Source organism: Mchenga conophoros, linkage group LG17 (assembly GCF_057382185.1).
Source record: "Mchenga conophoros isolate Kocher_MC1m ecotype Shallow Benthic linkage group LG17, M_conophoros_male_GT1.1, whole genome shotgun sequence".
Classification (NCBI taxonomy): Eukaryota; Metazoa; Chordata; class Actinopteri; order Cichliformes; family Cichlidae; genus Mchenga; species Mchenga conophoros.
Genome location: NC_140542.1, coordinates 29,692,980 through 29,705,396, shown reverse-complemented (window position 1 = coordinate 29,705,396; position 12,417 = coordinate 29,692,980). Strand labels below are relative to the sequence as shown.

General features: G+C 38.4%; 1 protein-coding gene across 1 annotated transcript in view; it reads left to right on the top strand.

Annotated features, from left to right (window-relative positions):
• Nucleotides 1-12,417, top strand: part of exoc4 (exocyst complex component 4) — a 136,740-nt gene that overhangs the window by 12,901 nt on the left and 111,422 nt on the right. The window contains exon 8 of the mRNA XM_085251730.1: nucleotides 2,381-2,549. Within this exon, the coding sequence (XP_085107856.1) occupies nucleotides 2,381-2,549 (169 nt within the window). The remainder of the gene's footprint in view (nucleotides 1-2,380; nucleotides 2,550-12,417) is intronic.

Genomic DNA, 12,417 nt, shown 5'->3' with positions numbered 1-12,417 from the left:
TGCTGATGGGATGATAGTGGTAAATAAGGTGAATACTGATACTGATATTACATAGTAGATTCTAAATGAAATCTGAATAAACAATTAAGAAAACTGATTTAAAGTGAGGATGTTTTTTCCAATAAAACACAGAATATTAATAACAGTATTTTCAATTCAAACTAAGAAAACAAACAAAACAAAGCAAAACAGGAAAACCACAGTGAACATAGGATGGACTTTTTTTTTGGACTCATTTTTCCCATTTAGTGGTCCTTGCCATCATCTAGAGGAAGACTGATTCCACGTGAATCAACTTTTGCTCTGTGTGTCCATTTGTCTATGACAGCAGGATGACTGAGATAACCTGGTACATTTAATATCTCAAGAGGAGCCTTTTGACACTCTTTAGACCTCTAACAATAATTAAATTATCTGTGACTTAGCACCAACCTGATGGTAATCTAATTTGGATACTATTGTTGTCCTTCCAATATGAAACACATGCAGTCCTGGGGACTTTACGTCTTTGTGTGCTCCCTGCCATTTCTCCTGGTTCTTCATCAGCCGTGTGTGTCAACTTCGATCGGGAGAGGAAATGAGAAGTGTGGTCTCAAAGAACAGACAATATGGATTAGGTTGGACTCCACTGGGAGATAATGAGGAGGACTGTTTACACTTTGTTTGTCCGTCTACACGTAGCTAGGTGTGTTTGTGGGTGTAAGGGCCGGGGTGGTTAGAGTGTGCTTGGGGATTAAACAAAAAAAGCAGTGTCAAAGTCAGAGCCGTAACTTTTGGGTGCCCAACTTTATGCATGTATGCATGATTATGTAGTTTTTTTATGCTTATATTTTTGGAGATTGGTGATCATATATCATTTATCTTACATTTCTGTTTTGTTGTCAGTCTTTCATGTTTATACATGAGAGTCATTGGCATTTCAATGTCCCTGTCTTTGTGTCACGGAGTTATAGCTCATAGTGATTTGTTCCTCTGTTTCTCTCCATTAATAACATTTGCTTGTGTTACTGTGGGTGTAGTGACAGACAACCAACCAAAATGGTCCCCATTGAAACATGCATCTTGCCTCTCTATTTCCTTTATACCTTCACCGAAAATCTTGGCTGCTTCCCAAAACTTTGAGGATGGTAACATTACAAAAAACGGACAAGCTACAAAATACTGAAATAAATTGCAATAAAACAAAATCTCTCTGTTGCTTTCAATTGAATAAAACTTAATTAAATGGCAGAGGAGAGTACCGACAGACCAACGTTAGACAAATAGTGATTAAATTTAACTTTAACACTGCTACTTCCTAGCTTGGTTGCACTAGGAAGCCATTCACGCTCAACTAATGTAACCTGTGTTCCCTCTTTACCTTGAAAGCTTTGCCCTTGTGTAGAAACTAGATGTAGCAAAGTCTGGATGAAAGCATTAGTGTAGATGAGACCATCCAGGCTGTAGCACTCAGATCAAGTGGAAGGTCAGTTTGGTTTTGGCTGTGCTCTCTTCTTCAGTCAGAGCCATTTAGAAGTAATGAGAGTGCCTGTTCATTTGAGTCCAGGCTGGGAAGCTCACTTGTTTTTTTTTTGTTTTTTATAGTCCCGGTTAAATGGAAAACTGTAAATGAAAACGGCTTCCTGGAATATTGGTCATTTGAAGTGGTCTCAATGGTCTTTTTCATGGGTAGATTATCTGTTATTAGCTATATGTTATTTTTCTGCTGTTTTGGACAGTTTAGATGAGCTTTTTTTCACCCTTGATGTTATAAAGCATTTGCATACATTCCTCACAGTAGCTTGTTGTACTTGTACTTGTATTGTTTAATGTCATACTAGAGAAAGATAATTTGAAACCTGGATCATACTATTATCAAACCTTTCACTGTTCCGCAGTAGTTTTAATGGATTTTCTTAATTGTGAAGCTTAAGCAAACATGACAGAGTGGTCTTCACAGGTGGAAATCTGTGTATTTTGACTTTTGGGGATTGTTTGTCAAAGGTAGGAAATAATTCTATAACCTTGACAAGCTGCCTTAGAACACCTGTAGCTCTCTATTTTACTTACATGGAAATCTCAAGTCATGTGATTTACTGCGGAAGACATACATTTTCCTAACAAATAAAGTGCCCAGTAGAAGTAATGCTGGTTGTCTATTTTAGTTCCTGTATAGACAATAAAGATCCTTGTGAAATGCTTATTAAATAAACATTATACTGCAGATTAATTTTTTAATAAAACAATTAAATATACCATTTAATGCTGTTTGAAGTTTTTGTAATTGTACTTCACTTTCTCCTTTCTATCCTCTCCCCGTGTCTCTATTTACTCCTGACTCTCCTGACCCCTTCCCTTCTCTTCCTCTCTTCCTTTCTGCTCTGTCTGGCTCCCTCTGCAGGCTTCTGCTGGAACTGCTTGAGCTCTTGTTCGATAAGTTCAAGGCAGTGGCCCAGGCTCACAGTGTGGTGCTTACCCACCTGAAACACATCGGGGTGCAGGCCCAAGAAGAGGGCATCAAGCTGTACGAGCAAGCAGATGTCTCTGCTAAGATCCAGACTGTACTGCAGGTTAGTTGGCAACAGCAATGATGAAAGAAATGCAGTCGATATCTGACAATGAAGTGTACAAAAACAGATGTAAATAAAATGAAGCTATGCAGAATAATTAGGAATATTTTAGTCATCTGTCTGAGGAGCTTGAATAATATGAAACAGTTTAACTTTACCATGTCTTTATGGCCAGTAGATTAAAATAGATTTGTAATTTATTCTGAGATATATTATCCTTCTACAGTGGCTCTTACATGTACCGTTACAACTTAAAGTATACAACCATTATTGGGCTATTTATCTGTTTAGAAATGGGACCTGTTTGTTTTCTTTTCCCACGCTAACATACCCTCAGGCTTTTATTTTTCATTCAGTGCCACAGTGATTTGTTCACTCTAGATTTATCCCCCCCAACCCCCTTCTTATAGCAATCTTGTAGCACTTTCACTTATAGTAAATTAATCAGTAGAGAAACAGGCAGCAATGTGATGGATGGCATTCAGTCTGTCAGCAAGGAGTAGCTAGAGAAAAATACAGAGGAGGCTTGATTGCTTGGATTAATTTAAGGTTCTTTAATTGGCGTGTAGTTATGCTCGGTTCTTGATCCTTGCTCCTGTCTGATTGGATGAGGGGGGGTGAGCAGCTGTTCAGTTGACCCGATAGTGACTCTCAGAGGAAAATCTGTGACAGTTGGCATGCGTCTGTGTCCCAGTTTGTGTTTATACCTAACAATGGGTAAAAAAACACACCGATGCACCTTGATTGTGTTTCATCCTTGATTGGGTGATTGATATTTATGACATTTTTTCCGACCGATTTTGCAAAAGATAACTACACATGTACTTATCTGCATCTGATATTGTTAGAGTGGATGAGATGCTTCTTCTTTAATATTAATAGGCTGTTCTCATGGATCTATTTAGATGCAGTGTGAATACATATATAAAAAATATGAACACAGCAGGTTTTGTTTTGTTTTTTTTGAGTGGAATCTATAAAAACAGGGAAGAAACTTTCTCCAAGGGTCTACCTGGATGCCTTTAATGTTGCCATTGTAATTGATTGGACATATTACTGCTACTTTCATTACTGATCATACAAATGTAAAAATAAATAAAATGACAGAATGCTAAATTGTAAACCCATCTATTTCTAACTCACGCACTCTTCTGCTTCCAATTACTTTAGTCCTTTTTCCAGCTGGCATGCATAGATGCACAAATGAAGGCATGTTTAGGTGTGTGTATGGGTTTCTAGGGTGTGAAACAGCATAGGCATGCACTATAATTGCTCTGCTCTACCAGCATCATTATATAAGACATTAAACCATTCACTTGCATTCGACCACTGCCAACACCCAGTTGCCAGGGCCTCCACTGTCCCCTGGCTCTGCGATGGGAGATAATGTAATCTCTTGATTAGAATACTCATTATGTGAGATGAGGTTTTCTTATTCAGTCACTCGTGTTATTATTTCCTGACTGATTATATCAATAAAAAGGCCTGTAGTCCATCCCTCCTTCCCCTTGCCATTTCCCTGCATGTTCATTCGTCTTTCTCTATGATCCTGCATTTCCATTTCCCTTCCTCTTTCCTTCAGCTTCATTCCTGTTGCCTCTGTATTACAGTCTCTCAATTTCCCAATACCTTGTGCATACCCCTCTTGCTCTTTGTAATTTCCTCCTTAATCTCATTATCTGGCTTTCTTTTTCTCTCTCGCAACTCCCACACTCACTTTCACCCCCTTCGTTTAGCCCACTCTGTCTTAGAGAGTCACATATCAGCAATGAGAGAAATTAAATTCCTACTGCTCCCATAGTGGCTCTGTTAAATTTTATTAGATACTGAGCCAGTTCTTATCTCACGCCTTAAGACCCACAAAGGGGCAGGAGCCTTCTCAGCACCAGCCAGACTTTAGTTGTGAGCTTTATGTTAGTCACTCATTATGCATTTCACTCGAGTTTGTTTCTCTTTAGTTTTGCATAAATACTTTAACTCTTATTTAATGTTCCATTTAATGTTCCGCTGCAGAATAGGCCACCTAAAAGTAATACTTTCAAATTTTGTGTGCTGACTAGCTCCATATTTTTTATTCTCTAACTCAACTAGAACTGTTTTGAATGATTCACAGCTCAAAATAATTCTTATTTATCACATACTGGGCTGAAACAAGCTGGTTTATTTCACACCTGCTTTCTTGAAGCTAGTAGTTGAGCCCATAGAGTTGGGCCAAACTGCTGGCATGAGTCCCTGAACGGTTGGACACAGATATGATACCAACTTGAATTAATATAGTTAACTATTTTTAGATGTAAATGAATGGTAGTTTGTTGATCGATTGATAACAATTGTGCAACGTGAATCTTTATCAGGTTTTAAAGTGGGGCTTCCTAAAAAGTACTACTGCAGAACTTTGATGTGATTGACTGCCCCTCAAAAACAAAACAGGAGATGGGAGGGGTCTATGTGCTGTCAGTCACAGCTGTGTGTCTGAGATGCCCATATTAAGGATATCCTCTCTCACTGACATCACACATTACAGTACTAGTACATACACTGGCCTTATTATTTTAAGATTCTGGCCATTTTAATGAGTATCCACAACTGTATAACACAAATTAAGACAGAAGGCTAAAGGGTCCAAATAGGAAGAATCCCCACTAAAAGGTGAGGAAATACTCAGGCATCTTGTTAGTTCAGTATTTGCAAAGGTATCAGTGAAGTAGGAGAGACTTGTTAAAACCCAAACCTTTTACCACTAGCTTTACTAATATGCTTTATCCTTTTGCCCTTAAATTATTTGAATCCCAGCCTGTCTTGTGCCTCTTATTGCAGTTCACATGTTTGATGGGCAGAAACCTCTTGGTGGGTGTTATTTTTTTCCCCTCTTTGAGAGCAACCAGGTTGACCTTTCCACATGACATACCAGTAGACAGATGCAAGAGCTGACAGAAACACACGGTGCACCTAGTTACAAGGCCTTGGCAGAGAGACTCCGTTCATCAGTGTGTGACTGGGGCCCGGTAGGCTTAGAATGGGGAGCGGGTAAACAAGATTTCTAAAGTCAGGATGCATGTAATGGTCCTAATCCATGTTCAGAAAAGCCTGAGATGCCTCTGTTTTTTTATTTATTTATTTATTGTCATTGTCAAGAACAATGAAATTGCGTTTGGGGCTTCCATACAACCCAAAAAAAAAGAAGAAAATAATAAATACCCCTTAAAACCCAAGTGTACATATTTAACCCAGTGTGACTCCAATGCAATAAGACAATCCTTAGCAATAATGTTCGTAGAAATTCAGACAAAGACCTGAGAAACATGACAAAATACAACAATGCAACCCATTCAATATTATTGTACTGTGAGATATGATATCAGATATGATAGTTATCTATTTAAGAAAGAGGGGGGGGGCAGGAGGGGGAAGAGAATAAAGATATGATAGAATAAAGATATGATTGGTTGTTTATTTCAGTGTGGAAGTATTGATTCAAAGCATGAAAGACTGTATGGTAATCAGTAGTTTTGAGGCTGGAAGGAGTGTTTTAAATGCCACTTTGCAGTTTTTCTAGTGGCTCTCTGTATAATGTGTGCAAGTATATCTATTGATTATTTACGCCGCCACTGAAGTTACATTTCTAAGCACATGTCACCAAATGCCCTTCCTACTCGCTATCTATCCATGACAATTTTTTCCGTCTTTTTTCACCAGAAACGATGCTTTTCTTCAAAGCACTCTGTTTTGTCAAAGAAATAACGCACTGGAATTTTGGTATATCCATACATATTTATCAAGTTTCTCTTTTGACATCGAAAATATACTACGACATCAGACAGTTAAGCAGGCCTGGACTGTTTAATATGATGATGTCTGAATTAAAATTTTAGTCAAAACAACATTTTATATATACCAAAGGAGAAAATCCATCACTTTCATTAGAATTGTGACCTAGATGGAAGCAGCAATACGTTACCAGGTAATTGGATAGCATAGTTCATGAAATCTCACAGTTCATAAACCTTTACGTACATTCTTAATCAAGACTGTCCAGTGAGAATGTTATTAAATCTATATTTAGCAGTCTGGCTAGTGGCGTCCATCATCACCCTTTGACCTCGTCTTCTGTTGGGTTTGAGGCCTAAAAGTTTGTTAATTAGCTTGCCATTTACACATACTACAAGGATTTTTGATTGTGTGACTGCTTGCTGAAACCATTGTCTCCTCTGGTGTGTGACCAGAGTGCAAATAATACTTTTAATGAGTGGTTTCCTCTCTGCACACAAGGATGTTTGAGACTGTATTTGAAAATATGGATGTTCACCATTAGTCTTCCCAAAGAACTGATTCCTAGACTATTGAAACTTCACAAGGGAACACAAGCTATTAATATTTTCTACTAAAGCAAAAGGTAAATTTACTACAAGGGTGGACTGAAGTTTTTTTATGTTGCTCTAAATAATGATTGAAATATTAAAAAAGGAAACTTTAATACGATTGCTTTTTCCTGCCTCATGCTATATTTTCTTAAATCCTCCCTCCCTGTAATACTCTTACTTCTCAGAGTGCTTAGGATATCTTGCTTCCATGAATTTCCTACAGAGTTTTCTACTATTTTCTTTTGTTCTTGTGTTCCTGATTATTTGCCTGGTCATTTAGGGTATTTTGGTTAGGAAGAGAGCCTATAGCTTGATCCATATCTGCTTCATGAATTAATCCTTTTTTGTGCTATTGAATAATAAAAGGGGTTTGTTTTGTTTGTATCAAAAAAAAATATGAACACACAAGTGGCTTAAATATGCATTGTACGAAATCAGCCCATCAACAGAGTGAAAATGAGTAGAAGTGAATTGCCAGAGAGGAGCCAGAAGACAATAAGCTCCTTTAATTAAATATGAAGCAGAGACATCGCTATGTTGTTCTCACCCAACATTTTAATCAATGTGTTACATTTGTTCTGGCCTCCAAAGACTGTAATATTTACATATTGCGGCGTGGAGGGAAGTCTACCATGTCTGTGGACCCCCCTCCCAATAGACGCGCGCGCGCACACACACACACACACACACACACACACACACACATAATCCAGATACGTAAAAAATCACTGAACATTGACGTATGACATATGTTTTAGCAATAATTGTCTTTAGTTGTTGATGGTTATACGATATGTGTGAATAATCTTTTGAATAAAGGGTGTCTCATATGGAGTTATTACAGTTGTCCACCTCTTCAAGATCAAGATATTTTATGTGTACAGTACACGTACATAGCATACTAATATATGTAGCGAAGTTGCTTTTAGTTTAGTAGAATATAACCAATAAGTCACATATAAGCAGTATGTTTTAACTCTATATTTAAAATGAAAGGAATTCTTCACTTAATCTAGTCAGGCTCATTTTAATTTATGAGCCACATAAATCTCAATTACACTGGGCCAGCAAGGCCATTTCATATTAATCTATAAAAAACTACAGTTTTTACCATTCTCATGGTGTAAAGAACCACAAGTACATTCAGAACAGGTTCAATTAACCATCCATTTTCAACAGATGATGAAAAGTCTGAGATATCCTAAGAAGAAATAAGTGACATTTGAAAATTATGCAATAAAATACAATATCTGCCATATTGTAGAGTGTAGACCAAGGCGGTTTGTTGTATAGGATAATGCCCAAGAGCTTGGTTTCCTTTACTTGCTGGATGGCTGGTATGTTTATATGGTATTACTGTCTCATGTCATAGCTTTAACTGAGTACCATACTTTTTACTGTGGATGTGCTAAGTATCAGTTTGTTTTGATCCATTATTCAAAAATATCTAGCTCCCTGTTCAAGATAGCAGTCAGACCAGCCGATGTCATTGCTGATGCATATGCTCAGCTATAATGTCCATTAATCTTCATCCTTTTGATGTATTCACTGCTGTTCTGAATATCTCTTAAAAGAGAATAAAACACATTTATTGTTTATAGCATAAATACACTTAAAGTGTTTGTTACATTTCAAAAAAAAATGTTGAGGACACAGCAAGGACACAGACGAGTAAAAAGGGTTTCAGTGAACATTCAGACACACCTCCCTTTCCTCTGTCAGCAAGATAGCCTTCAAAAGATTGACTAGATGCAGCCCCTCCAGGTGGGAACTCCTGCTGCTTAGCAAGAGTTCAGCACTGAGAGAGTAGTTGTGGCTGAAGCTCTGTCAGAACTTGTGAAGGTTATTGAAGTTTCTGGAACACAATCAATACCGGGTGTATACAGAACCCTTTTCTTTGACGGCCAAGGACACTTTGGGCTTTAACTTCAAACTGGCAGCAAGGGATATCAGTCAATGTTTTGTGACAAGACACTAGCCAAGGGATTTAGTGGGAGACAGCCGATTTCAATAAAGACTTGAAAAGAGAAACAAAGTGCTGAGATTGTTCTCTCAGCTGCTTTAAGATTACTTAATAAGAGGAGGAAGGTGGAAACAAGGAGAGAGAATGAAGTGATATTTATTCCTTTAAATTTAGCCAATTGACTGCTTAGTTTACACAATGACTAGTGCTCACCTGCAAAAATGTGAATGATGCTTCCATAATTGAACTGATTGCTGAGCTGTTAGGGCCCTAATGGACAGAACAGAAGATGAGTATACGCTTCCTCCAAGCATAAAAGGTGACATCAGGACACTTCAGTTAGGAAGAAATACATGGGAGTGCTGGAAATGAATAACAAAGGCTGACTTCCATTAAGGTTCCCTTCTTTTTAATTTAACTTAGCACTCAGCACATTGAGTCTCATCCCAAACTAAATCAGTCCAATCTACTCAAGTACCAAACATCTTGCATCTTGGTTAAAAAGCGCTGGCAAAATTATTGTTATTATTAATATTATTATTTTTTGTCATCTCTTTAGAAGTGTTTGGCATGTTTACCCACTCAAACACACAAACATACACTCCAGTCACAGGAAGTTGTAGGCTTAGTCTTATTTGCTGTGAAGACCCATTAGTCAAAGCCTCCCTGTTTCTGTTTCATGGATTTTCCCATGAATCTAAGTTTTTTTTTTTTTTTTTTTTTAATGGAATTCAAAGTGTGTGTTCCATCATCTCTCTCACTCTCATCTCTTTAATTGGAAGTCAAAGTGAAAGTCCATTGGACTAATATAATTGGCATCCAGCTAAACTCATAGCAAGATGTTGCTGTAATATTTATTTGGCTGATTCTTCACCTGAGCTGTTTAAACAACAGGAGATGTTGAAAGATGGGAGTTTCTTCCATGTGGTACCAGCTGTTGCCAGTATTTAAAGTGCTAAGAGAGCTTTGTAGCATTATTTTTTTGTATATTCCCAGGAATTCTTGTTTCTCTATTAGTACTACCAATTCAGCAGACCATTTGTAGACATGCTGTTTTTGGTGCGTGTGTGTGTGTGCGTGACCTTGGTTTAATAAGAGATTAGGAAAATACAGGAATGTAGGTTGCCAAATGGAATGGACTTTGTGGCCATTCTGAATAATAGTGAATGAATGTCTCACGAGTTTTTGCATTGCTATGGAAATACTGAGCCTTCTCTTTGATTTGGCAACTGCAGTCACAGTGCTGATCATTCCTGAGCTGACTCTGAAGGACCTGTATTTTATATCACGTGCAACTGCATTTGCCTTGGTTTTTGTTGTTTCCCTGGGTTTTTTTTTTTATGATTCCATGTCCCTCTATCTCCGCATAATCATCCTGTGCTTTTCCAAATCCCTATTTATTGCTGTTCCTCTTTTAAATATACTTTCACCAATGTCGGTTGTAATATAGTTCCTTATTTTCAGTATTCCGTTGTTGTGTGCTTCACAGAGGAGCTGTTTGGTAAAAAGCATGTGACAGTAAGAGAATCTGTGCCTGCAGTAATAGCAGCTTTAATAGGATTTCAGGTTCTTGACCTGAAGGGTAAGAGGGAGAAAGAAAAGCTGACGATAAGATTGCCATGGTCGTAGGATTGAGACAAGTACAATATATCCAGGTCTTAGGAGTAGTTTTGCAAGTTTGCTGAGTGTGCTTGCTTGCATTGATAGGAGGGATTACTTTTTGGTATTACAACAAATATCAGAGATGAATTTAGATTGCAGGGTTGTTATCTTGGAATAAGATGAAATGCTTCAGTACAGTGTTGATCTATATAAATGCCTCTACAGCACATTAAACAGTATTAGTGGGAGACAGGTAACAGGCCAAAACTATTGCCACCTGCAACATTTCATTCGTGATTAATGTTGGTACCATCCTCACACACTGAGATTGGGCTCTAAGTTTGCATGCATGAATGCTATATTTGGAACAGTCAGTGCTAAGCAACTAGGTTGTGCCTTGTTTGTGTTCAACAGACTCTGGACAGCATGGCATGACTGATTGTAGTTTGCTTATATGATATGTAGATTGCTAAAGTTGAGATCCGTGGCATTAAGAAATAACTTGCTTGTCATTTTATAACTCGAAACCAAACTGAAACGCTCTTGACAAGCGACAAGGATGAATTCATCGGCCTCTTAAACTGTTCTGTTTTTCTTTCTAATTAGTTTTCACACTGTAGAGTAAGAGTAAGATGTATTTAGTTACCACCACTACAAATTAAAACACATTTTCATTGGTTTGGCTTTACGACAAAGTAACTTTGTTAGGAGCAATGAAATCTTCATCAATGAGCCATCTCCCTAATGGATAAATAAATAATTTGAACATTTGATGTGAAGAACTTTTGTAAGTTAACAACTCTGTAGCATACTTTGCAGAGGATCTTTGGCGGGGCGATCGTGGCTCAAGAGTTGGGAGTTCGCCTTGTAATCGGAAGGTTGCCGGTTCGAGCCCCGGCTTGGACAGTCTCGGTCGTTGTGTCCTTGGGCAAGACACTTCACCCGTTGCCTACTGGTGGTGGTCAGAGGGCCCGGTGGCGCCAGTGTCCGGCAGCCTCGCCTCTGTCAGTGCGCCCCAGGGTGGCTGTGGCTACAGCTTGCCATCACTTGTGTGTGAATGTGTGTGTGAATGGGTGGATGACTGGATATGTAAAGCGCTTTGGGGTCCTTAGGGACTAGTAAAAGCGCTATATAAATACAGGCCATTTACCACTTTGGCAGAGATTTCTTAAGCAGCAAACTCTCTTTGTAAACTTCACTCAAAGGTGTTAAATCAGCAAATACTAACTAGTTACCTAAGTACTTGTATTCTCTCTGGGTCTTTCTCCTCATTTTCTTTATCTCCTTTTTCCGATTAGCATTCTGTTCAGTTTTCACTTCCACCTATAATCCTTTGCTCTTTCTATTTTCCACAGCTCTTTTGCACCGTTATCTCCCCTTCTTTTCTTCTCCCGTTCGGTGTTGCTTTCCACCTCCCATCCCTCTCTGCCTCTATCTTTCTCTCTGTCCTAACAGTCCAGTTAATTGCCTCCAAAGTTCACTCTGTCTCTGGGCTAATGCAATTTAAGTAGGGTCGGAGCCCCTTCATCAGCCCAGCGCTGGCATTTCATTAAGTCTGCTTGGGTGTTAGCTTGCAAGCAAGTCGGGGTTTCGCTCCATCAGCTCATCATTAGTAATTAATACACTGATAGGATTAGCTGCAGCATGAGGCTAGTGGCAAGTGGTCGCTCTGTTGTTGCCAGTTGGAGAGGGCGTGTGTAATATGTTTTCCAGCTCTGTATGTGATCAGGGGAAGTGTGTTGGCGAGAACAGTTAGCTTGTGTATTTACATGAGTGTCTGTGACGAAAGCCATATTTTCAGTCTTGTTTAATTTATAGGTTGTAAGTTATAAAAGATTTTTGGGTCCTTTTCATTTTGGGTCCATTTTGGCTTAAAAGGCATTTTAAAAAATTTCCAGTAAAACATCTGCATTTAACTAAATCTAACACAAGATTTTACCTG